This window comes from Pochonia chlamydosporia, chromosome 5 (genome assembly GCF_001653235.2).
Source record: "Pochonia chlamydosporia 170 chromosome 5, whole genome shotgun sequence".
Classification (NCBI taxonomy): domain Eukaryota; kingdom Fungi; phylum Ascomycota; class Sordariomycetes; order Hypocreales; family Clavicipitaceae; genus Pochonia; species Pochonia chlamydosporia.
This window is the reverse complement of record NC_035794.1, coordinates 4,035,009-4,061,695: the sequence shown is the minus strand read 5'-3', so window position 1 is coordinate 4,061,695 and position 26,687 is coordinate 4,035,009. Positions and strand designations below refer to the sequence as shown.

The 26,687-nt window shown below is 47.2% G+C and overlaps 6 protein-coding genes across 6 annotated transcripts; 1 reads left to right on the top strand and 5 right to left on the bottom strand.

The window, feature by feature from the left end:
- Window positions 1–2,058: 2,058 nt before the first annotated feature.
- VFPPC_16346 (hypothetical protein) lies at window positions 2,059–2,667 on the bottom strand (the record flags this gene model as incomplete). Its single annotated transcript, XM_018294099.1, has 1 exon — window positions 2,059–2,667. The coding sequence occupies one exon, from the start codon at window positions 2,665–2,667 to the stop codon at window positions 2,059–2,061; it is 609 nt and encodes a 202-aa protein (XP_018142744.1).
- Window positions 2,668–8,433: 5,766 nt separating this feature from the next.
- VFPPC_06524 (hypothetical protein) lies at window positions 8,434–9,708 on the bottom strand (the record flags this gene model as incomplete). The annotated part of the gene is made up of 1 exon (XM_018285545.1): window positions 8,434–9,708. One exon carries the CDS (start codon window positions 9,706–9,708, stop codon window positions 8,434–8,436), a length of 1,275 nt encoding a protein of 424 aa, XP_018142742.1.
- A 943-nt stretch (window positions 9,709–10,651) lies between these two features.
- VFPPC_06523 (oxidoreductase) lies at window positions 10,652–11,823 on the bottom strand (the record flags this gene model as incomplete). Its single annotated transcript, XM_018285544.1, has 2 exons — window positions 10,652–11,172; window positions 11,223–11,823. 2 exons carry the CDS (start codon window positions 11,821–11,823, stop codon window positions 10,652–10,654), a joined length of 1,122 nt encoding a protein of 373 aa, XP_018142741.1.
- A 2,476-nt stretch (window positions 11,824–14,299) lies between these two features.
- VFPPC_06521 (MFS transporter) lies at window positions 14,300–15,923 on the top strand (the record flags this gene model as incomplete). The annotated part of the gene is made up of 3 exons (XM_018285542.1): window positions 14,300–14,491; window positions 14,539–14,650; window positions 14,698–15,923. The coding sequence occupies 3 exons, from the start codon at window positions 14,300–14,302 to the stop codon at window positions 15,921–15,923; spliced, it is 1,530 nt and encodes a 509-aa protein (XP_018142739.1).
- A 231-nt stretch (window positions 15,924–16,154) lies between these two features.
- On the bottom strand, window positions 16,155–17,986 carry VFPPC_06520 (glutamyl-tRNA(Gln) amidotransferase subunit A; the record flags this gene model as incomplete). The annotated part of the gene is made up of 6 exons (XM_018285541.1): window positions 16,155–16,296; window positions 16,372–16,697; window positions 16,794–17,183; window positions 17,240–17,573; window positions 17,648–17,867; window positions 17,929–17,986. The coding sequence occupies 6 exons, from the start codon at window positions 17,984–17,986 to the stop codon at window positions 16,155–16,157; spliced, it is 1,470 nt and encodes a 489-aa protein (XP_018142738.1).
- A 3,981-nt stretch (window positions 17,987–21,967) lies between these two features.
- VFPPC_06518 (glucose-methanol-choline oxidoreductase) lies at window positions 21,968–26,225 on the bottom strand (the record flags this gene model as incomplete). The annotated part of the gene is made up of 6 exons (XM_018285539.1): window positions 21,968–24,323; window positions 24,387–24,579; window positions 24,637–24,971; window positions 25,033–25,591; window positions 25,657–25,773; window positions 25,832–26,225. 6 exons carry the CDS (start codon window positions 26,223–26,225, stop codon window positions 21,968–21,970), a joined length of 3,954 nt encoding a protein of 1,317 aa, XP_018142736.1.
- Between the last annotated feature and the right edge of the window lie 462 nt (window positions 26,226–26,687).

Here is a 26,687-nt window from a genome sequence, read left to right as displayed (position 1 = left end):
TTCCCACGACCCAGCTCTAACAGGTGCATATGTATCGTTACTTGGACTCGGCATTGCGTTCCGCCTAATCATCTCGATCGAATTATTCTTCTACGCTTTGGGTAACCACCTTTACCTATCCTGACCGGCCCCTTGGGAAGATATCACTCTCCGCGTCCTCTGAATTCGCATTCGCCCCACTGACACCTGACCATCCTCTTGGGGAGACAGCACTCTCAACGGCTCCTGTCCCTGCCTTCTCCGAATCCTCACTTGAGGAGGGCTTGAATATCCAATATCGAAAATCTACATCTTCGTTCTCTACATCATCTAGCGGCGCTTCTTGAGAGGGGGAACGCTCAACGAGTCGCGGCACTTCATCCTGCGGCCGTGGGTTTTGCCGGGGGAAACTGCTTTGGAGTATGGAACCCGGTTCCGCTACTGGCAATGCGAGGACAAGGCCCTGTAGATCGCTCAGTTAGAATTATGCATTGCAGTTATATGTGGACATCAAGTTTGGGAGGTTACCTGAGACACGGCGAGCGACAAAAGAAGAAGAGACTTTGAGATCGGCATGATGTGAGTGCGAGTGTGGTTATGCGATCAAGGCAGGATGTAGTTTGGCTTGGTTGATTGAGATATAGCTGAAGAGGATGAGAGTGCTATCCCATTCTGTTTCGAACGGCCATGAGAGTTGTATTTGTAGTCGTCTTTTCATCGTACTTGTAGCATTACCTCCACTATTTGGAATGTTTCTATTACCGTGTAAATCGACACATCGAGTGTGGTGTGGTCATTGCGGTGGTTGATAATGGCGCACAGAAGGCATTGTCGTCTATAACACGGGACGGAGCTCACATATCATAGTGACAGCGCCAGATGCGGCTTATAGCTTCAATATATATGTGCAACAGTAGCAAAGCGTTACGGCGATATCATCTCCGCATTTACACCACAGAGGCGCACGGCCGTCTCACTTTATAGGGCATAATAAGCGAATAAAGATATAAAGCATAATTACAGTAAAACACGCTCATTTAACTTGGCACTTTTTTCAGCTTCTCGTTATATTAGCTTATAGGGCAGAATAAGTGACTAAAGATATAAAGTATAATTAATACACAATGATTTAACTTAGCTCTTCTTTTAGCCTCTTGTTGTATTATCTTATAGGGTATAATAAGTAAATAAAGATATAAAGCATAAGCAAGACACAATAATTTAACTTGGCTTTTCTTTCAGCCTCTTGTTGGCTGCAAACTCTGCACGCCTCCCTTTTATGTAAAGAGCTGCGGGCGCAGTAAGTATGCCAACTAATAATTCAATGTCAGCTGCTATTATGGAGTTGGGTATTCGAGAAAGGCGATGGCTGGTGCGTGAACGGGCTAGGTTCACATTTCGCTTGTGCCTCTCTGAACCTCCCTCGACCTCATCCTATGCTGTCCTCCGCTTCTGGCTTTCTATAAGGCACTAAAAGCAGAAGGTTGAGCTGCTCTGTATGGTCTTTATTGATTTACAGTAAGCACTGCGTCGTCGTATTTAGCCTCGATTTGCTTTCAATGCTGTCAAATCTGATGAGGGAGGTCGTTGATATAGAACAGTTGACACAGGTTTGACGTCAAAAGTTCCTCATTATTTCTCCCAGTATGGAATTACAATTGTGAATATGGGCTAGTTACAGAGAAATTAAAGATTCAATCAACTGCTCAATGGGAAGTAATAATAAGTGTCTTTGGTGGCTAATTCTTAGTAGATACTAATCACAGCAGCTCAATTAAGCCACTTGAAGGAAAAACCAAGAATTAACGCAAAATAAAGTAAATACTGAATAGCTGAAGCCAGTTGCAGCTGTTGCAAGCCGCCTCCGTCATCTTTCCCGGCTACCCTCGCTGAAGAGATATGACATATCAAGGAAGCAAAACCTCACACGGCATATATGTTTGAGAATCGCTATGTACAAGTATTCCTCAAATCCTGCATATTTACAAATCCACAGCTACCCCGATCTTGTCTCTCACCATCCAAAGCCTCCCGGAATTGCCATCCGACAGCGGCTTGGGGGTAAAATAACGTAAAGATCTATCTTGTCCAAAAGGCGACATCATCCCATGTGATGCTCATGGGACCCGTGCCGCTGTTTGTGGTATAGCACCCCAGCTTGTTATAAAAGTTTCCGGAGGGTGCACTCTCGGAAAATTTCTGAACGCCATTCACGTACACAGTAAACTTCTTCTGTCCGACGTCATGAATAGTGTTGATGGTGACTTTCTTTCCAACACCGGCTACACCACTGGCAATAGTGCCACCTCCTTCAACGCTGTACAAATCGCTGCCTTTGACGGCCATAATGAAATAAGGACCATCATCCTCGTCGAAAGTTTGCTGAATGGCGATTCTGTCACCGCCCTTGCTGTTGATTGTAAATGTGCCGGCAAATTGGTGAACGCCGGAAGAATAGTTGTTTCTGTACCGGCGCTCAGCTCGCAGGTGACCATTGGAACATCCCGAGCCACCTGTATCGCCATTTGGGCTCTTGGGAATGCTGAAGCTATTTCCGCTAACTTTGCCTCCTGCGCACTGTTGGATATCGAAGCTGGGAGATACTTTTGTCCAGGAGCCTCCTCCGACTGGCGAGGCTGCCAGAGAGGCACCTGCCAGAGCGAGAAGCGCGAGAATGTTGGTCTGCATTTTGAAGAGGGTTTGCTTTGCGTTGCCTGTGCTGCCTTTTTGCTAAAGATGTTGCGAGTCTTCTGTGATGGATAACAAAGAAGAGTGTATCTGACGAATCTTCGTAACACGATTGGGGTTGGTGATTTATAGTTAAATCTTACAATACTAAGTGTTCCTGCAAATGACCGTCAAGTTGAGTTGACAAACAACTATTGGCGGATAAATGCGTTCATGACTCAAAAGGGAAGGTAACTAACTATAGGTTTCCCCATTCGTGGAAAGCCGGATGCCAAGAGTTATCGGCATATACACGAGCCACTTCCTAAGTAGGTTGACAAACTTGTGCAACACATAGATGAATAAATGGCGAAATATTATGCAATGGTAGTCCTTGGCGTACTAATCCCGGTATTTAGTATAACTACTTGTATTAGTATAGCATATTGGTTGTATTGGTGAAGTTCATCTTGGACTATCGGCAAAGCATGGTAAGCTAATTGAGACGTGTTTCTGATACTTGCCATTTCACAAACTTCTACCCCGATACCCCAGGTTTGGGACACGTGGCCGTAATATAGTTGGTGGGATTTATTCCACATCCAACCACCCCAACTGGGGTTGTGCATCAACGGCAGTTGGTTAAACCATGGAGATTTGCGGGGAAAGGGACTATTTCTATTGGAACTTAGGAACTCATCATTGCTGCTCTTGCTAATTACATGAATTGCTTAACGTAGCTAACGACAGTGCTACGTTGCTAAACTGGGCAGTTGCTGCACAGTTGTAGACATTTCATGATGCCTGTGAGTGATTAAAACTGTAGAGCCTATGAGAAAGTTGACCAGGCACACAATTATAACTTCTTTACGGTTGGTGGAATTGCAAGCTGTTCCCTGTTTGTTCAAGGTTGTCTTCCCAAAGGAAATTCAACAACCCTTCCATGCAAAAGGAATGCACCATTCGGCGGCCAACCCGAGTTTTGTTTACCCGCTACACGGGCAGCAACAATACCATAACTGAAGTAGTTGTCAAGAGCATTTGCAACCATGATAATGAGCTTTCATTCGGGTTTTCAATTGTATCCAGTCACTTACAAAGCATAACCAAGGATGTGAAATTGACTCATCGAGAACATCGCCCAATCTCCCTTTGTTCAACAGCGCTAGCTCGCTTATGCTGACTTTCCCATTTCTCTGGAGACTGGTGTATGTTGCGCAGTGTGTTGTCATACACTGCATCATCACTAAAGCAGAGGAAATCATAGGGGCGTTGGAGCCTAAGTTTACTAAACCCTTGTTCTTGCTAGAGCATTGGTGTCTGTCGCTCGTTGTGAGAAACTCAACGACAAGGAAACAGTCTGACAACTGCACTCGAGACAAACTTTGCAGGAGATTGCCGTCTGGTGCGTTGGCCATCGTACGACTTTTGACTCTCTTGAGACCATACCACGTTGCAGACATATGCCCGCTTAATGCGGCATTTTACCTGAACTTTTGTATTAATGAAGAACGTAACGCCAAACAGGAAGGCGGCTAATGCTAAGTGTAAGAACTGCATTGCTGGGAACGATTGGCTTATTGTAGGAATTACCACACCAAGGTGTCTTTCATGCTATGAGTAGATTTGCGATGTGGCATGACGTTTCGGACAGCGTGCTGGTAGTCTGAAAGTTTAGTTTGCGCATTAATTGGACATATAGTACATTTTGCGTCTCGGAGACACCTTCAAATGTCGCAAGGAGGCCGTGTCTTTATCCATGAGCTGGTGATGCTCACTGGCACGTCTTTGTTGAGAAATTTGAGAAGCGCCGAACCCATTAGCGAACGACAAACATCGCTGCTAGAAGCCACCATTGTAGGTTTGGGAAATAGATAAAATACAGAGTATGATTACTTTTTGCATTCCAACGCTTAAGCATACCCGCGAGTGGTAGCCATCCTAATGCGCCGCAAATCGCTTTCCGCCACAAGCCCCGTTTCATCCGAATCTACATTAGCATCTGCATGTCCATGCTCTACCGCAAACGTCTTTTTGATGTTGATCCTATTTAACTCCGTTGATAATGGACTGTCATTGCGAGGAAAAGCCGGCTTCGGTAGCGTAGCTCGTCCGTCAGAGTGCTCAGCACCAGATCTACCTGAGCTGACTTTATACCCTGGTCTTGATCCGTGTTTTGTTCCCAAGACACGGGGAAAACATCGACTGAGGAGTAAGCGAAAGGAAGGTAGGCAGGTACATATGATACCAACGTTGATTTCAATGTCTGACCATACGCAAAGGTTGAAGAACTCCCATGTTGGGTTTATACTGCTGGAGTTGAATAAAACCAGCCATCGCAGACGTAGAATGCTTACGATCGTAACACTGAGCCCTCTGACATTAGCGAGCTGCCAAAGAGCGTTTGAGGTGATGTGAAGGGAGAGATCCTACAATGTTCCAACAGAAAACATTAATGCAACGCTGATTTTCTTCTTCAAATCGAGCTGAAGTTGCTGCAGCTGCCACAACGGAATAGCTAGCATCCAAAAATCTAGCGTGATGCTGATTGCTGCATTAGACCAAGCCATTGCGTTTACGTTAAAGCAGTGCCCCTGGTGAGTTTTATCCCAGTTTGTCCAAAAGTAGCTGATTGGGCTGCATTGAAATATAGCGGCAACTGTGTACGAAAACCCGTATAAGCTGGAGAACAGAATAGTCCCCCAGAGTAATTTGCGAACGGCCGGCGTCGAAAATATGCGTAGATAGAAGAAAAGCAGAGACAATTTTAGCGTTGCGACTAAAACAAAATAAATGACTTCTATAATGTAGAAATAAAAGCCGAAATCCGTAATCTGCGTGGGCGTCAACGTCCATACATCGCGACCTAGCCCATTGGGTGCGAGTCCATGGGCATTAATCACTGTCACGGGAACACCGGCCACAATCGTAACAAATGTGAATAAGTCATCTAGACCGAAGTCGAGTCTGGCCCATAGTTTATACCCGAGTCGTTGGAGAACAAATACAGCTGAAATGATACCCAATATGTTTGAGACGAGGACGTGCTCGTGGCCACGATCGCGCACTGGTACTCCGCAGGCAGAGTCCGTAAGGTTTTTGACGGCTAAATAGCAAATATCAGCTTTGGTGCCGTTCTCATCAGATATTATTCAAGTATACGCACAAAGTGCGTCGACAACTTGACAGCTGGCTGTGACGCAGGCGGTTACAGATCGTTGTACATCACGGTCGGCACAAATGCAGGTAGAATTGGTAAGGGCACATTGCGTCTGTTCCAATGCTGTTCCAAGACAAGAAACCTATTATAGTAAAACAAGTCAGTAAACATAGGTCGACGACGGTGAAGTTATAGCGACGTACTGCACAAGGGGGAAATTTGGCAACTGCCGTTATCAGTGATGTACCGGAGCTCGCATTTGAAAAGGCTACAAGCCCAAGTATTAAAATGTTAAAAATATTCCGGGCTCGCGCCATGTTCCTCGAGTAAAGATCGTGTCCCGTTTGTGCGACTCTTGGCACAAAGCAAGAACACCTGGCACATGAATAAGGAAATTAAAGAAATAATAAAGAAAAGCATTAATATCAAGGTTTAACTTTACACATCATAGCAACCGGCGAGGGACAGAAAGCCATAGGGCGCTTCCGAACCATGTGGAAGGACCCAAATCACAGGCGCTTTGGACCACTAAAGACAATTGACTGGTTTCGGGGACCCCTACATACAAGTGTTTGCCTGGTAGGTAGCCATTTGTCTGTAAATGATTAGGTAAAAAGCTCTCAGACTGGGAAGGCGCCAATTTTTGCGAACTGGAGCAACGGCTGAAACTCCCAGACCCCTAGACTTGGACCGGACAACCGCCACACGCCAGGCTGAGCCAAGTTATATTATTAGCCTAATGAGGTCAATACTAAACAATTGAAGACCGGCGGGTTGCCTTTTCAGCTACGGCTGGTCTTTGGCTAGCAGTCAAGTGCCGTAAGCCACTTTGTTGGTTGGCCCAAGAAATAGAAGTCAGCAAAGTGTTACTGATGGAAAAACCCCGTCATTCAACCGTGCAACACGCCACGTTTTCATGGGTTACGCTATCGTTCGCCAAAAAGGAGTTATTAGCGCTTATACTGGAGCAAGTACAGTGAGGGAAATTGTCGAGAACTTTTCAGCTACAGACTGTGTTGCGTTTTTCAAGGGGTAATAAGGTGAAACTCTTGATGTTTTTAGCAACCGGTTCAGTTTTACCTATTTCCAGGTACCCTCTAGTGGTGACCGTTCAATCTAGAAGAAACAAACTGCTTTCACTCAGTTGGTGAGTGTTCGGTTCGTCTAAGTCCTAATGAAATGTGTAACATGAGTCATTGGGACCAGAGGTTAAAAAGCTGCTGGAAAGCAATTCACACGTAAAGTCACAAAAATCCCGATTTACCCCCCCTACTGTCACACCTACGAAGCAAGTCGCACGTATTTGAAGGTCGAGTGTCGAGTAATGCATCGAGACAAGCGCCTCTAGCAACAGAGAGACGTGTGGGAGTACTTATCACGCCAATAGACTATCGATGACGAGTAGATGCAAGTTTCTTCATGAACCATTAAGCTGGTAAAGAGCATAACCGACGTCGTCGTCTCGTTGTCAATGCTGGATTGGGTGACATCTAGTTCAACTCTACGTCGAAGTGAATCGACCGATTCAAATCTCCCACAATCCATCCGCTCTACGCATGACATGACAGACAGCGGCATTCGGCACCCTAGACATTCGTCACAGGATCATCGTTATCCAGGAGGCGAGTGCTGAATATCTGCTGCCGCGTGCCGTTAGTCCTGCTCGCTCGAATTGAGACTTGTATGTAATATGGCTTCTGTCAAAGAGGCACCGGTCACTCATCAAGGGGAGTCGCAATGTAAATACATGGGACAGCCATGGTTCTTCACAGTTCCCGTGGGAACAGGTCGGCACATCAGAGCGTAGGTCTGCTAGCACCGCCGGTGTCACCAGACGGTTCATGCCGATCGAATTAGTGCGGGGATAGCAAACCATCGTGCTTTGTAGAGGCGGCTGTATAGATTGATGAACGGTCTTAGCGCTTGGCCCCAAAAACTCGCCGGCATTGATGGGCCATGTCTACCGACGCATAACTAGGCACAAGGTTTCATCTTGGAGCCGGGTGATTCCACAAGCAGCGATAAAAACGTTGGGAACGGTCATGTAGCCCTGAGAGGTTCTTTCGCAATAACCCACCAATTGGATTTAATGGTACATCAATCGTTTATTGCCGATCGCGCGCTAAGGGCAATATTCCACATTTGAAGCTTGTCATGTAAGCACTCTGACGAGAGGGCGGAACTGTGGCCCTTGGATCATCCGACCATCGGTAGCATTTAGCTGATGGAATAGTGAATGGTGGCTTGTCTCGTGTGGAATGTTTACCCGGAGTACTCACATCTGGAATAGTAGGACGCCACACCAGGGAGTCATCCAAGGCACTTGTGAGACTGCGATGAGGGTTCTGTTAGGGAGTCTGAGTGTCAGGGGCAAATACGTGAACGAGTCTACACATAAATGATGTAAGTTACACTCCGGACACACTACTGTATCTGCAGTCCTTTCCACTCAAGCGACAGAGTGGCTTCTGTTGAATACCTTCATTCCATTTACAGTTGCTGTTCAACTCTAATAGTATCTAGGACTAGTCTTGTTGCTAAGACGGTGTGCGAAGTGATCGTCAAGCAGCGAAAGACTGACAAATGAACAACACGACTACCAATTGTAAAGTACACTATAACGAGAGCTAAGAGACTTCACACAGCTGATTCGATTCTTCCTCAAAAGAGGCGGCTCGATCGCAACACTCATGGTACGCCGGGGCTGCGGCACCGAATCCAACTGTGATTTCGAATGCTCTCTGGCGAATTTGATGCAGTGCTTGTCGTTCATCTTCCAATGATCGTGCAGTTCCTCTAACAACCGCTCTCAAACCATCACGAGACGCAATCATCTGTTTCATGTAAGCCTCATGACACACAAGAGCCTGCTTGAGCATCGAGCCAGTGCTGTCTGCCACCTGAATCGCTTGGTCTTTAGATTTAATGTCTTGCTGCGAGATAGACTTTGCGGAATCTATAATTGCATAGAAGCGTTCCTCGGCCGCTAATGACTCGTGATCCGAAACCGAAGGTGCTTGTTCATTGGACTGCCTGCTAGACTCGGGTCTCGTCGGAATATACAATGCACTTTGACCCATGTACGTCTTCACCAGACGCAATGAGCATAGCGTAGAATGAGACTCCTTTGATGCCAACTCTTGGAAGATGATTGCATTTTTTAACTTTTTGCTCGCAGGTCTTACGGTATTGGCCGTTAGCACGATCGCTCTTAAACGTTCCATGGCCTCCGTGTGATGCCTTTCCGCCACCTTATACTTCGCTTCTTGTTTGTCTTCGTCCGGATGACCCGGGGTATGGTCGTTGAATATTGATGCGTAAAGTTCGTCAATCAGCTCGTGTGCTTTGCCGTGGCGATCCGCGAGCTCCTTGATCACCTGAATGTCGTCTACAACGGCCTCCTGATTTGCTTTGATTTGCTCAAGTTGTCTCTCAACCTCAAATCTCTTCTTCAGTACAACGTGGTACGCCTTTTCCTCATCTGCGGCTTGTTTATCGAAGACGTTTTTCTTTCTTAATATAATGTATGCCAATCTTCGTGCGGCTGAATCGCGATAGCTTCTGTGACTTTGAAGTTGGCGGTTCGCGTGTGTAGCGATATTGTCAAGCTCCACATTTAGCTGCGCAACACGAAGCTCCGTATGGCTCAATTGTGTTTCAAGGTTGTTTAGTCGACCTGGAGCATCTGCGGTTGCGGCCAACTCAACTAGTAACTCCGTGTTTGTTGAGGCGGAAAGCTCTATTGCCTCCCGGACCATCTGCTCGCTCATTCGATCTTGTCTCAATGGCAACGTCTCGATTCCACCCATAGATGCCGAGGGTGGCATCATAATGCTGGTGCTCATTGGCTCCGGTTGGAGACCGTGCTTACGGTCATTCATCGCGAATGCGTGTCCTGTCATTGTGTTGTACAAATGATCTGCTGCGCGTTACTCAAAGCACGATCTCTGACTCAGTTGCTGTCATTGGCGCAGGTTCCTTCCGGTGCCCAAGGAGAAAATAAAGCTGAGAAAAACAAGAAATACAAGGTTGAAGAGAAGGTCTTGGGATAGGTAACATTCGCTTGAACAAGAGTTGCTGTGGGGACTTATACATATTGATCCCTGGTGCTTACTTGGTGGTTTGGAATCAATCAGCCAGGTTGCCGCTTCAGCGCCTAGCTATTTGACTGACCCAATAAGCTCCGCCACGATCGCCAGGGTTGCGAATCGCCATGATTCCTGTCCTCATGGCTTCGCCAAAACACTTGGAATCAATGGGCAGGATATCTGTTTGCCGTTCACTCTGACGGCAAACTTTGTGGAATTGACCAAGTCCGCCGGCTGTTCCGCGTCCATTTGAGAATGTTCACTTGCAATATCCGCAAGAATGCCAAGTTGGAGAGGCACACCGGAGAACACCAGGCAAATTCGTGCCCAAAGAGCCAGGCATCTTGTGCCTCAATTTCTTCTCCATCTTTGGTGCACATCCCACAAACAGTGGTTTAGGAATTTCAGAAGAAGAGTCAGCAAAGCAGGACCACATAAGAAAAGAACCCGGAGTTTGTCAATATTATCACATCAAGGTCGGCCTCTTTGAAGTTGACTACCAACAAGGCCCTTACAGGGATATACTGTGAGGCTCCTAATGCTTCAACACATTCTTGCGATCTGCGTTTGTTAAACCGCGGAGGAAGAGTCTCTGAATCGCGAACTTATCTTGTCTTTAAAATTTAGGTCTTGCATAAGATAATGTAAACTGTGAGAACTGTCTTTGGCACAAAGTAGAAATATCGTCTCCGCTAAGGTAGTGACAATAGACGGTCCTTTGCGAGATTGACGATGTGCTACCAGGCTGCGGCCCCCATTACACACCAGCGGCCTTCCGGATCCTATCTAACAGCTTATGCGTCTTTGTCGCCGATTCAAAAGTGGCATATCGGGATTCATCGCCCTTGGCGAATGCATCGTACATGGACGCAACATTTGCAGCAACCGGATTGACCTTCTTCGCCGCCTCCACTCTCCAATCATCAAAGCTCAGCGTCTGCACTGGCTCACTGCCGATCTTGAGCTGGAGCTGAAGCTCTTTATCGAGAAGCTGCCACATTTCTGGACCAGTGACGGAGACTTCTCCCTTGGAACCGGAAATAATCCATCGGATGCCAATGTCCTCTATTGAACCTTTGGATTTGCGAACGGCAAAGGACGAGAGCACTTCTTTTTCGGTAATACCTTGAATAAAAATGTGGTCTGGTGATGTCTTTCGATAATTGTCGAGTAAAACTTCGCCGTTGGAGTTGACGAGCTTCGTGGTCTTATAATTTGTCCTGAGTATGGCTTGCGGGTCGGGGATGTCCCCCAATACTTGAACAAATGTATCGAGAACTGCAAATGTGAGCCTGGCATTCCACCATAGATCAATGGGGCTTACTCACAATGACCAAATGTTATTGTGAATTCATTTCCACCGCTTTCCATATCCAAGTAGTACTTCACGTCATCCGCCCAAGTGTCCGTCTGGAATCGGCTCCAAGAAATAACGACAGTGGAGCTGAATACGTCGCCAATCTGGCCGCTGGAAATGATTTCCTTTAGCTTCACCACAATGGGAGCAGCTCGCCCTTGGACACCCACGGCTGTGGCAGCACCACTCTTCCTTGCCAAATCCGTGAGCTCGTCTATCTCAGCTGGTGTGGCAGCCAGCGGCCACTCCACGAGAGCCTTCTTTCCATGCAGCAATGCCGGCTTAACAAGCTCGTAGTGCTTTTGGACCTGAACCGACACAACCACTAGGTCCACATCAGGGTTTTTGGCAATGTCCTCAGGGCTGCCATATTTTTTGACAGATGCAGGGAGGTTATGGGCTGCAGCGGATCTCTGTGCCGATTCCACTGTAGAGTTTGCCAGTGCTACAATCTCGTAGTCGTCCGGAAGATTTTGCAACGCTGGTAAGTGAGTGGCAGCAGTCCACGTTCCACCGCCGGAGAAATCCTTGGCAGTAGAGAGGCCGATGATTCCTACACGAATGGGAGCCATATTGGAGAATGCGTTGATCGAGTTTGGTTGTTGTATGTGGATAACGAAAAGCAATAACTTGGGGTTTAGGAACGCAGTGCGGTAAAGCTTTATATATTTGTTTTCTATGCTTAATATTATAAATTCGCTATTTCTAGATATATGCGCAATCCCTTATACAACACCAAACTTATCTCCAGTGTAGTAATTAGTCATTTGCTCCTCTCGGATATCTGCATCTCATCATTGGACCTGGGCTCCGGCATTTGCGAGTCTCCACTCGACCTCCGAAGTGGCCCCACCTGAACTCCGCAGCATGGTTGCTCCGGATTACAAATTGAGATCTGATCTGCCGGCATTTCATCACGTTCGCATTCGTTTGTCGTCGTTTGTCTTTGTCGCCAAGGCAAAAGGCACCGGCCGGTTCTCCAATATTGCTCACTGTATACACAAAGGAAGCATTGGGCCGCAATTGCTGCGCTCACGCATATTCTCAAAGTCAGCCCACCATCATGCCACTCTCCCGGAAGAAATCGTGCCTTGCGTGCCAGAAGGGGAAGGCCCGCTGTTCAAGAGGCAATCCATGCATGCGATGCGTATCAAGGAGATTAGAATGTAACTATGGGCAAGAGTGTCTCATGAGACCGACCTGCAAAACTCAGGCGTCCAACTTGCAACTAATTACGCAGTCTTCCTCTCAATCACTTCCTGCGTACACGAACGTCGAGGGCACATCTTCCACCGAAGTATTTCTCGGCACTAGTTCAACGAATCCGAGCCAAACCACTACAACAGGCGTCGATGAGCCAATTGAGGGGATTCGGAATGGACTGCCTGAATGGGAACCCTTTTTACAATGGCCCAAAACCGCCAGTCTATTAGCCCCTGATTACTCATTAGACACCAACAAGAAGCCATACAATTACAATGCATTGTTGGCATCTCATATGAGCGCTAACCCAAACTCGCACTTCACATATAGGGTTTTGATTGGCCAATTGCTCTCATATCCTCGGATGATGTTGACTTCTCGACTCCCGCCATTCATCTACCCCGAGTGCAATCACGAGGACAGCACATGCCATGGTGAACGGGGGCATCACTGTTTACCACCCGCCTTAGCAAATTGCCGTACTATCGTAGCCATGTTCGAAACCATGACTGCGTCGAATTATGACTTTATCTGGAGAACAATTCGCTCCGAGGCAGAGAGGTTGAGGTCGGAGGTTAGTCTCGTTAAGCCTATCCATTTTCCAATGGTTAATAGCCGACTAATAAGTTTGGTTTCAGTCCAAACGCTGGGACTCGCGGGAGCTTTTGCAAGCATTTCAGGCAACACTGGTTTATCTGTTACTGGCAGCGAAGTTCTTTGAGAGAAATAGTTCTTCAACAGCCATGGTCTTGGTGCAGTCCTGCAAGGTAGGTATTGACCCAAGTACCTTAGTAGACACAGTCTAATCCAGCGACAACAGACACTAGGGGAGCGACTACACCATCTCCATGACTGCGGGAATACCTTTGGCCACATCCCTGCTTCCAGCCGGCAAGATTGGATTTTTAAGGAAAGTATTCGAAGGTTAGTGAGTTTATCGGCTCCAACCCTGCACTATTAATAGGCTAACTACTCAGAACAATCTGCGTCCTGTATGGCATGGAGCTGCTTTTGGATGTGTTCTCGGACCACAGAGACCGATGCCCCGGCTACGTGTACGTCCCGTTGCCATGCAGCCGAGAATTATGGGATCCTGTTTCCGATGCAGAGTGGACAAGGCGATATCAACAGTCTACTTCGGGTCATGCCAAACACACTCATGAGCCGTTACGCGTGTTGAACATACAGGCGTCTCTGGCTCATCCTCGACCTAGCTCAAATTCGAATGATGTCTCTTCCAGCGCTGATATGGAGGCTGTTGCCGACTGGTGTGAAGGAGTAGACGAGCTAGGAACTCTCATATGGATGGCTGTTTTATTGGAGGCGCGATGACAGTAAGCGAAGCTTGGGACAATCAATCCCATTCAAGGGCTTTTCTGCACTTGATATAACGATCCGAGTTAGGCTTTGCCCGCCAAATCTTCCGTTTCTTCTATTTTCCCATCATAATGCCCATGTAACCCTTCGGTCGGTCACCGTCGTATCTCCTAAGCAATGGCCGCATGTCACAGCTTATTAGCTTACCCAGAAGACCAGGAATGGATTTTCTACCTCGCAGAATTATCCGGTCGAACTCGTTCAAGTCCAATCACCAGTGTCTACTCGTCTGTAACCCCTCCACGTGGCCCTCAATTACCGAGACCCCTGCACGGCGAAATCCGAGCTCTTACGTGAAGATCGTTTTCCTCACCCTGAATTTGGGTCCACGATCCACCAGCCGGCTAAATTCGTAAAGGTGAAGACGGAGGATCCACCCCGTCTTATCAATCTGATAAGTTGGGCCGTCTTATGGTTGAATTAGATTTCTTCACCTTCGCATTCATTTGCTTGGGACATCTTGCGAACATGGAGCCAGCGAAGGAAGCCGTGGCGGCAACCGCTGAGATATCAACTGATCATCCAAGAAGCGAATCAAACAAAAACAAGTCAATACCATGGAAGATCAAAATTCTGGCAGTGGTCCTTGTCAGCATGATTGGATTTGGGTCTCACTGGAGCAGCGGTGTGACAGGAGCCATGAAAAGCACGATTAAAAAAGTAAGATTCACACGCCTAACAAAGCCATGAATACTAAAGGGGGCAAGAAACTTCATATCAACAACGCCCAATATGCCGTTTTGGAAGCAAGTGAGGATTTCATGAAGACGGCTTTAATACTGGTGAGCGGTGTGGTTACGGATAGAATAGGAGGTGCAAGTAAGTCAGATTCATCCCCGCGCGATGCCATCGTCTGACAAGCGTAGGTGCCATGCTTTGGGGGAATGCCATTTACAGTGTCGGTGCAATCTTGATCGCTGCGGCTACCACCGTTCGCAGCTACAAGTTTATGATCGTTGGTGTCATTATCCAAGCTCTTGGTGATATTGCTACCCAAATCGCGCAGTACAAAGTGTTCTCGTCCTGGTTCGCGCCATCAAATGGATTCGCTTCAACACTAGGATTTGAGCTTGGGCTGGGCAAGATTGGAGGATTCGTAGGCAAAGCTACGGCTAACGTCATCGCCACCAAGACAGGAGATTTTAGCTGGGTGTACTGGTGTGCAGTGTTTATGAATCTTTTTACCAACGTTGCTACTTTTGTCTTTTGGCTATTCACGCGATGGTGTGAGAGGCACTACTCCGGTACGCATGATCCAGCGACGGGAGAAAAGTTGACAGAAAGAAACAAAAAGTTCGAATGGTCCAAGATGCTACGACTGCCTTGGCCATTTTGGCTGGTTTCTGCATTTACATTGTTCCAAACGTCGACAGCTTCAGTCTTTACGCAGAACGCCACAGAGTTTGCAGAACAACGCTTCAAGGTGTCGGCTGAAACCGCTGGTTGGTATTCTGCCATGTCGCAGTACTTGGGGTTCTTCCTGGTGCCGGTACTGGGGATTGTGATTGACATTTTTGGCCATCGCATCTCAATCATGGTGGTGTGCGGAGTTGGAATGTTGCTGTCCATGTGTTTGGCGGCTTGGGGTCCAACAATTCAGGGAACAGCAGCCAGTTTTGGCGTGTATGCCTTTGCTTCATCATTAGGTCCAACGGTCATCATCGACAGCATACGCACGACCATGTGGTATCAGGAAGTGTTTGGGTCCGGATATGCAATCAAGAATGCCATCAACAACAGCATGAACATCATCATCCGCATAGTCACTGGTGTCATCCAGGACCAAGACCACAATAGCTATGATAGGGTTGTCATTGTTTACGTGTTCTTATCTGCAGGCTCTGTGGTCGTTGGTCTCATCATGCTTATATGGAGCTACTTTGATATCATCCTGGGTCGGCTTCAGTGGACGCGGAAGCGGCGACTTGCAAAGGGGCACACTATCAACGAAAGAAAAGAGGAATTTGAGAATGATGAGCATGCAGAGCGAAACCGGATGGTCAGCATGTCTTGCTTTGGTGCTGTGATTGTCATGATTCTTGGAGCTTGGGCGGCGTACTTTTGGGGAGTTGCCACTGGGAATAACACATAATGGACGCGAATTAAATTACCTGATAGACTTCTACATAAATCATTATACACACTTCAGTTGCACAGATAGACAGATCAAACTGGAGAAGTATGCATTGTGTTTCAACTCCTGTCCAATTTTGCGTATAAGAAGGGGGACACATTTAGAACACTCCATTCGCGGAAATTTGTAGGATAAACTTGGTTAACGCGGCAATCCAGTAATCCAACCAAGTGGTGTTGCTAATGAGAATTACACGAAGTCTTTCAAGTCTAATTGCGGCACTTGGTATGGCCTTCGTTTCTCAACCATCCCAGTCAGTCTCTCGATTTCTTCAGCCACACGGAGCAGAACTGCTTCGTTGAAACGTTTACTATAGAGATATACAGAGAAGCTACACTTCAATTAGCTTCATCCTAACATCAAACGCAGAGGAGTGAATAAGGGAAGGATACTTGGCATTGCTTACGGAATATTGGGTGCAGTCAAAACCTGCCCTGTATGGTCATCATGTGTCACATGTGTTTCTTCGGGATAAAAGCCCACGGGCAGACTGATTGCTGGTGAACCTGCCATTGCTGCTAAAGCTTGGGTGATAAGCGACCCTCCTGGGGCGAGCAGGACGTGGCATCCGCTGCAATCTATTGCCCCTTCAATACCCCCAGCAGTCTCGAAGTAGCACTGCTTCTCCAAGGCACGTAAGTATGACGCATCCCGCATGTCTGTCGCATTCGCCCTCTCCATTATTTCAACATTCCAACTCGGATAACACTCAGCGGGGTCGGTTTTGATAGCCTGTATTAGATCACTCAAGCTCGTAATATTTGAAGGGTTAGAAGAGAGATTGGACAGAAACTATCCAACAGTTTCTTTGAACTCAGTATCGAGTACCACGGATTTGTCATGCTCGGATAGACTCTCATATTCTTGCAAGCCAGCCAAGCTGACGTTGTCAACAACTCCAGCCGACATTTCTCGGAGAGAGTCAGCTATGTCGCTGAAAACTGTCATTCTGTGCTCGTCAAAGTCGCCTGGCTTACGGAGCAACCCAATTTTGATGTTCCCCATGTCGATGGCATCCATGTCTGTCACGTAATCATTTGATGATTCCACGATGATCGAAAGGATCTGGGCGGCGTCCCTTACGTTCCGTGTAAGTGGACCAATTGTATCCTGGCGATTGGAGACAGGAATAACTCCATAGGTATTTACCAGTTGTTTTGTCGGCTTGAATCCAACCACCGCACTTCGTTCCGCTGGGCCAACGATGCTTGATACAGTCTTTCCAGAATATCAGAGACTGTATCGGTAAAGGGTTAACAAGAATATATTCTCACCTCAGTTCCCAAACTCGCAAATGTGATTCCCAAGCCCGTAGCAATGGCGGAACCACTGCTGCTCCCAAACGCTTTCATATTCGGATAAAAGATGCCAGTAGCTTGGCCTCCTCGCGGACTCCAAGCCGTAGGCCCATTCGTTGACCTGAAGCCAGCGAACTCGGTCATGTTACATTTTCCAACAACAATTGCCCCAGCTTGGCGGAGTTTCTGGACTACAGTTGCTTCCTGTTCAAACTGAATCCCGACGAGAACTGTTGACCCGCATGTGCTTGGCACGTTATCCAGTGTCATAGTATTGTCTTTGAGCTTGAGAGGCACTCCATGGAATATGCTGATCCGCGTCAAACGATTAGCAAGATTTTAGAATGGATATCGTAGAATAACAAAAACAACCATGATCAATACCTTCGGGGACCCGTGTTGGCCCTCTCTAAGTCCAACTCTCTGGCTATCGCTTCTGCATCCGGATTCCACCCAATCACAGATCGAAATATGTGGTCTACTTCGTCACCTCGCGCTTTATACGCGCGGACCAGTTGAACTGATGTAAACTGGCCAGAGTTCAGGCCAGATACTACTTGGTCTAGGCTGATATTAAAGAGTGATGGAGTTTCATCGGCGTTGTCTAGTAATTGTGTTAGCATCTGTCGCCTTGCGCCCAGCAGACGCTTCAACAAACAGCTCACGCGGCGGAAACCACTTGTCAAACGTCATGGTCGGAGAACTGAGGAGAGCCTCCGGCATTGCGGTAGTTAGAGAAATAGCCAAAGTGACTTGGGGTACTCTGAAATGAAAATAGATCCAGGTTGCGGTACGTGGTGGTTTTATCCTTCTTGCAACAATCCGGTCAGGATTGACTGAGTACCACGATTTTCTCATTATTTTTGATCCATTCTTATCTCTGGCACGTGCGCAGCATAATTTTCACAGCCTTTGTTCACAGCCTTTGTTAGCTAGAAATGTACATGAACACACTGCTGTGCTGGTAAACACCACACTTGGCGTCTGCACCCGAGCTTTGGATGGGGGGCAAAAGACTCTGAGACGTGAAGTCTTCAGTCAATTCTCGGCCCGGTTGTGACGATAGGTCAAGTAGTAATATCTCAAGTACTGTATGACCTTACCTTGGCACATGACACTTTCGACTTTTTGTAATTACTAGATACATGAAATGTCCAGCATCAATCAATATCTTGTTGGTGAAATGGAAATTGAAAGGACCGCACAGCTTAACTTGGTCGGGAAAGCACAATCATGACATCTCGGTACCACCAACTACTGATTGGCATTGACTTTTTGTAACCAGATATGCTCTTCGTTACCTCTCAGTTTATCCGCTAGTTCTGACAAAGGTCAAAAATAGGCCAGCTGGACAAAGCATCGTAATGAGATACCAAGATAGCTGAACTACGCGAAAACAAGTGGATAAAAGTAATAAGGGTGCTTGGTATTTGGCCGCAAAAATAAACTATAGAGTGAAAAGAGTCACTTTTAATTTTTTTTGATCATCGTAGAATATAAAAGATACAGGCACTCTGGGTTTTCCCTTTCTGGATAGTCATTAGTCTCTAGCCTACGTCCACAGATGCTAAAAGATCTGAAAGCCCATGGACTACGGAGTACGGAGTAGAGAAACGGGGAAACAGATTGACGGCACTTTTTCGAATACCTCCATGTTACCGCACAGGCTGTGGATACCTGCAATGTTCATAATCCCAAACGCCGTGGCTTGGTAACGGCAAGCCGAATAATTCTCCAGAGGAAGCAAGTGCGTCCTCTGCTGGTCGATTTGCTTGGAAGACAGAAACTACTCTGGCTCTGCCAGCATTCGTGATGTAAGGCTAGTGATGTTAGCTTGAGTCTCGGCATTGGAAAATACATATTTAAGACTGAAACCGTGTAGCCCTGCTTGAATGCAAGCTCGCAGCAGTTGGCGGATTTGAAATCAACTAGCCAAGGTCCAATCAACTCTTTTTAGGATGACTAAATGTCTCTTTCTATGCCAATATGGTCAAAACCACCGTCAACCGGCATTTGAGCATTGCAGTTCAATAGGGGACAGCTTTTGCTCCTTTCCGGCTCGGACTTGTCTCCGTCTATGGAGGTGGCTGAACAGACTGTCACTACAGAAACATATTGCGGGAACAAAGTGGACATGGCTCGGCAACCCTGACAATTTGCCGGACACATTAATAATGGCTTGGCAGGAACTCTTCCGAGCACAGAATACTCAGCACGGCTGGGTGCCGTTCCAATGAACCACTGGACTTGACAACTAAATGCAGAGAGGATTGACTCTTTTTAAACATTCAAGGCACACCGTGGACTAATAGCCTCGCCGTTGAGCCAACTCTATCTCACGTTGTGCTTGGATCATTATTGGTAGTTATTCGAAATACAGGATTCTACTTTTAACACAAAAAATCTACCTCGAACCATGAGATAGAGAGCTTCCTATTAGAAGTGCAAGACCAGCGAAATACCACCCCAAAGGAGAATGCAGCTAGGAACTGAGTGCGCCGTGAGATATGTCCAGTTGATGAAATTGGAGCGGGACTCCGTTATCCAGGTGTAAATTTTGAGAAATGACAGCACTGGAGCTGCGTTTGCAAATCCGCTTGGGTAAACCAGCATCGTGTCTCAGCCGGATTGCCGTTCCGTGTTGGTCGGATCGCCCCTATGTCCAAGCCCTTGAACAGGGGAAGGGGTACATCCTGTATATATTGATCATGTCAAATCCAAACCTCACAAACCTCAAAAGCCCCTCTCCCTCTTTCATTGTGAAAAATGTGTGTTGGCAACTCGACTCTCCTCTGCTCTGGCACCTCTCAAAATGCCAGAAACCAGCAATTTCACCACCCTGTTACCTCCGCCAAATGGTTACCTTGTCGACCTAAATAACCCGCAGCGCCAAGGCATTCCGCAGGTATACTGGGCTTATGGCGTGGGCACGGTCTGTAGCGTGCTATTTGTAGCCCAACGGGTGTACACAAAGCTCGTTATTATAGGCAAGACTCAGTTGGACGATGGTACGTGCATTAGGCGATCCCGCCTTCTGTGTAACCAATGCTAAGACTATTTAATAGTATTTCTACTACTTGCTTGGGTGGGTGCATACCGAACAAGTTGCACAATGGAACTCCAGAGAGGCATTATTCTGATAGCTACAACCAGGTATCCTGCCAAGGTGGTCTTCCACTAGCTGTGTGTAAGTCTGGTGCCAATGAAGACTGATACCTGCCATCTTAGAGTTAACATCCATGCCTCAGATATGTTTGCCCAGGGCGCTTGTGGCATTCACGGTTGGGAATTATCCCTTGAAAAGTATAACCTGTTTTTATTGGTACGCACCCGAGGCACGTAATTAGGTCCATTGGAACTGCATAAGCTAACTACAAGCTAGCTCCTATATATCATAACTCCTCTTTACTTTCTGGCTAGCGGATGCGGCAAAATATCAATTCTGATATTCTACGTCCGGCTATCGCCTGAAAGGTGGTTTGTATGGTTAGGCTATGTTTCTCTCTTTATCATATTGGGTTACACAATTAGCGTAATCTTTTCCTTGATCTTCGCCTGCAATCCCATTTTGTTGAGCTGGACATTTGATCCCGCGGTAACAGGAGAGTGCATAAACGTACGCGCTTTATACATCTTCTTTGCTGCATTAAACATTACGTCTGATGTAATGTTATTCTGCCTTCCGCTTCCAGTTATTTACAAGGTGCAAATACACTGGACACAGAAGTTGAGTCTGTTGTTTGTCTTCTTCCTTGGCTCGTTGTAAGTACCTACCCCAGCCGCCACCGCCCCGATTGCTCGCCATCACACGAAATGGGAGTTCTAACGCAATCGCCTGATTTCAGCACATGTGTCACGTCCATAATTCGTATTGTCTTTCTTCCGGGCTTTCTTCGCAGCACTGACCCGACTTGGGATGTTACGTGGATTATGATTTGGGCGTACGTTACCTCCGGCTGCACTAGTTTCGTGACCTCAGACTAATCAAGTTCGTTGTATTCTAGCATGGCTGAAGCAAACCTCTTGGTCATTTGCGCATCTCTTCCTACCATTCATAAATTTGTCACCCACATGGCTCCGAGGCTGATAAAGGGAAGCTCATATGTACGAAGCGCAGATGTCGTGGGGGATAATGTCGAACTCAATGGCATAGAGACGATCGGCAGAAAAGGAAAAGTAGGAAAACACAAATGCAGGACCGATTGGGCGGAATGCACTTGCATTCGTGTCCAAACACTCATCAAGAACCGTCATGACGTCCACGACGGACACAGGGATGGGAATGCCGAGTCCCTGCCAGCCAGCACTAACAACGAAGGTCTTGGACAAGACGACGGCTGTGAAAGCAAGAGTTTGGAGCAGGACGGGAGCAGCAGAGTCCAGTTGTTATTAGATGGTTAATAGATGGAGCTGGTGATGTTATGGCTACCAAGCTATGAGAATTGGCCTAGGTCATCAGTATGACGGTAATATTTAGCATTTATCAACATATGACTTAACGACACAAGGGGTTACTGCATCATGTCATTGAATTATCGAGAGCTAGCAATTTGTCAACTATAAGACAATAGCCTTATCATATATCGGTCCGAGGTGTTCTTGCAGAACTTTACGCTGCATATGTAACTGTTGACCGACTTCTCATCCTCCCCCATTCAAACTGAGTACAAGCGACCAACACGCATCATTACATCATGACTGTCATTATATGTCATCAAGTCTTTGCATCGCCATAGCATCACTAAAAGGATTCGCACGTTCTTGGAACCGGTAGGCTTCCCCCTTGACAACTCGGTCAACCTCCTCTCGTACCATCGGATACACATCTCTCCACGCATTCCGTCCCATCCAGCCATCCAGATGGCCATAGCCGGGAATCACCTTTCTGCGATACTGTACACCTCCACATGCTCTTCCAGCAGACAGACCGAAAGTGTCACACAGCTTTTCATACGTCTTCTGTGTGGCTACCGGTGAGAGAACATCACTGTCTCCTCCGGAAAAGAAAAAAAACGGAATGCCTCTTAAGCGCTCCACGTTATGCGCCCCTGTGAGGTCTTGGTATGTCGGGCCATTCGTTGATACAGCACCAAAGCGTCCCATGCGCATCAGTAGAGGCATAAGCGTCATGTTCGCGCCATTGAAGAATCGGTCCATATGTCGGTGCGTTGCCTCGTTCAGGTTGAAGTGGCTCCAACAACGCCCGAATAGCAGCGTAATGCGATGGCAACAGGCATTGCTGCATTTTTCACCCCTTTGATCTGGTAAGAATCGTAGTAATTGGTTTATGGCGCTTTGAAGCACACCCTCCTTAGTCGAGGCTCTACAATTAAACCAGTGGCCAGCCAAGCGAGCATAAACTTTGTCCAGCCCGATAGATGTCTTGAATATGTTCGATTTGCTCCATACAGGGTTCATAAACACCTGGCTGCACGTAATTCCTAGAATCCAATCGGCTGGAATTGTGCCATCAAGCAATCCGCATGCAAAGGCTACGGATCCCATGCAATGTGCAATTGTATACACCTTCTTCGTGTTTTGAGTGGCTCGGATGTGCTCCAGGCAGGCTTTGATATCCAGTCTGGCGTCATATGTTGTCCAAGATTTATCTTCAGGGTGGTCCACGATACCTATTCGATGAACAGTAACAAAAACCCGATAGCCAGCTCGTGTAAAATAGTTGACTGCGTTTATAGGGATGGTAGGTAGAGCATATATTTGGTGGTCGACCGCGGCTCCAGGAATCATGAACAAGTTTTGAACAGACACAGGATTTCCAAAGGCATCTTCAGCAAGATTCTCGATTTGTGGCTCCCACATGTGTAATTTCGTCCGTACTCCATCACTCGCGGTGACGATAACTGTTTGTGTTGGTGGAGTCGGGTTAATGAATTCGGCGTGCTGCATTGTAGTATACTGTAGGGGTGCCATGGGTAATAGGAAATGGGGAACGAGTTTACTACTGAAATAAAATGTGAACTGAGTCAGTGTTGCAGCCTTTGCAAGCAGAGACTTGCCCATCGGTGTCAGCGTCAAAAGCTGTTTCCGGAAGTCGCTGAATCGTATTCGTAAAACTCCTGCGGCGATTGTTCTCTCACTGGACCCGTATTCTGCTGCTGTGTTTTCTTGATTTTGTTTGGCGAGAGCCTCATATCTGGGTGATGTGCTGGTTGATGCACACGCTGATTGTGTCGATGGCCTGGTGTCATCAAGCTCCGTGATAGTGACATTGAGCGTAGTTGTGGAACGCCACATTTGTTTGAAGCTCATCGACACCGATGAGTCAATGACCTTGTATCCGTGGAAACCAAGACGACGGCCATTAATACCTGCCATGTCAAACCGATACGTCACTTTGATCGTCTCCGAAACCTCTTCATCCGGCCGTAGCAACTCCACTTCGCCGCGAGATATCATGAATGGCGATCCGTTGATAGACGGACATGTCAGGATACCGGTGACTACTCCTTTGTACAGTCTTTTCGGGCTTTTATAATCGACTCGTTCCGCAACATACATGACGTTACTCGTGAGCAGCCGTGCCGCCTCGCCCCGGGATCTACCTGCCTGGAACGCATTTGTATGTCCCCCTTTTTCATGAAGGCGCAAGTTGTTTCGTGCATGTAGATATCCAGACATACGTTCTGTGAACGAGACAGTGTTAGGTCCACCATGTCGTACTGGATCCAAGCGTCGCATAAGACGCCTCTCGTCAGTCGTTCTAGTCAAACTCAATGTCCGAGCAGAACCTTGAATGGTGGTCGTTATGTCGGGTGTTTGTGGTCGAAGGCAGTGAGCTGGATTGCCATACAAATCTAGGACTCCATTAGATTCCCTACTGATATGAAGGCCATTAAGTCGCGCATAGTGCTCAACAGCCCTCTCAGCTAACGCAGATATTGTCGCTCCTGGGTTCACACCAAGAGCCCCTGGAATCACTGCACCATCAACAACAATGAGACCAGAATGTGTTTCAGAAGTACTGTTGTCCAGAAACACTTCACCAACATGATTTGTGACCCCATGAGCACCTGTACCGTTCCAGGACATGGATGCGCCACTGCACACAACACGATTAGCACCCACGCTCTCAATGCATAGGTTGACAGAGTAATCTGCTTACCCAAGGGGATGTGCGGTAACTTGATGCTGATCACCAAAGACACCATGAAAAGGGTTATCTACTATCGTTCCTCCAACTGCCTCCGTTGCTTTCGCGAGCAAGGCATGAAGTCGCTTCACTCGATCGCTATGCCCAACGCCCAGAAACTCAAGTATGGGCTTGTCATTCTCTAATCTTAGCGTTGCTTGACTGCCTAGAATAAAAGAAGTCAATACTTTATGCGCATTTACGTCATGAAATGAACACTGACCATCATGTGACATGATCAGAAATATTTGCGTTTTCTGCACTGCGCCGCCACACACATATGGTCCCAGTAATCGACTTTTCCATCTCGCAACGGCTTTTCCTGCTCGACGAATACTCGATACTTTCTTATGATTTCCATTAGGTTGCAAATCCACTATGGTTTGCATAAGCCTAGCCAGTGCCTGTGGTACTGCCCCTTCTTGCACGACAAAACCGTCCAGCGGTTTGCCAAGGTTTCCTCGCATATCAATAGTCGCGTTGATGGTCGGTCCAACTGGGTTCTGAGGATTCGGCCGTTGCCGCCCGATGGCATTTACGTCACGGTTAGTGTTGTACCTGTACATTGTGTCAGCAATGCTTGCGATCTATCATTCTTGGAGAGGGGATAAAGGATTACCCAAAAGTCAGCATATCACCATTCCCGCTCATGCCCTGTCCAACGCAGTCACTCATCGGCAAGCCCAGCTCTTTGCTTCTCAAAAGAATTTCAGTGGTCCCCAGAGAACCCGCTCCGGGGAAAACCGCATCTCGGGCATGCACCCATAGTAAATCTTCGTAAAGTCGGTCCTTGAACTTGCCGCGCTTGTGGCCATGCCAGGCAAAGTACACAATATAACCTCCACGGCTGTCCTTGACCTTCTCGATATACCTCACCTCGCACTCGCAAAACATCTCAGCACCCCAGTTCCACGCATCCGCAAGATACGTCACCAGTGTGGTTGTCTTTGAGTTGTCATTGACCCCTGTTGCGTCTTGTCCAGTCAGTGAAGACGGCAACATGTCAACTCCACAGCTATTTATTCCGGGACGGAAGCGTGTGGTTTGTGGAACTTTGTAGTATCGGCTTCCCAAGCCCATCATGTGAGCTTGCCGTTTGAAGATTTCCATTTTTTTCAGCTTTGGCCAGTCGTCCGGATAAGGAGTTGGCTCCAGCACGTCTCTCACTCTTTGATAATCTAAGCACATGATATCACTATTAGCATTCATTACGTATTATGGAGTTCAAGAAACAAGTACCAACATTGGTTTAAGCATTTTGGGTTCTGTCGGATTTCTGGTGGCCATGTTTCCATCGATAATGTGGCTTCGTCTGCCTCCAAGAAGACGTTTGCATTAATCAGGCTGGTGCCCCCCAAGCCTAAATACCCAGGAATATTAATAACTTCGTAGAACTTTCTGGTAAACAGAAACCATACCATTACACATTAGGGCGCTTTGGCCTTGCCCAGCAACTATATGGTACATGCCAGTTGGAGACCCACGACCCAATGGCCATCTTGTTGAAGCTCCCGTAGTATGTAATTCGCTGAACACGTCTTTCAGTCCTACAGGATATTCGCCTGGCCACCGCTCCTTTCCTCTCTCAAGAACACAGACAGACTTCCCAGTGCGGGCCATTCGCGAAGCAGCAATACCACCGCCATATCCGGAGCCAATGACAACGCAATCGTATGACGGTTGTATCAGCTCAACGGGGCATGATATGCGTGGGTAGTTCTGTGTCTTGGGTACTTTCTTCCCGCCATCCAGTCCAGGTTCACTGGACGATGGAAGGCGGGCGTATCCGTCTTTCATCCTCTTCGAGTACATATCGTCGATGTTTATGTGGAGAACATAGGCTAGGAGCGAAGTGAAATACTTACCTTTGGGTGCTTTGCAGTGAAAGAGATTACGTCAGAAAGAATGATGGATATGGATGGAAGATCTGTGCAAATTCTGGAGAACAAAATATCTTCACTGGTTTAAATATAACTCTGCAGGTCCGTATGTGCCGGTGAGAACCTCCATCATCGGTTAAATCTCGAGTCCCTGTGAATTGATGCCAGTCATGCCAGTCATACAAGTGACTAGTTGCAGACTTGGTGTGAAGAGGTGGAAGAAATCTGTGATCTGCTGTTCATATGGCTCAAGAATTCGCTCCATCCGAGGCTCCAAGGGTGTATACTCACACACCCCAGCTTCTGTCATATGCGCCTGGTAACACTGCACATTATGTCTGTACCAAGGGAACGGTCCGAATGTTTTACACCTTGGTATTTCCATGCATGTCTC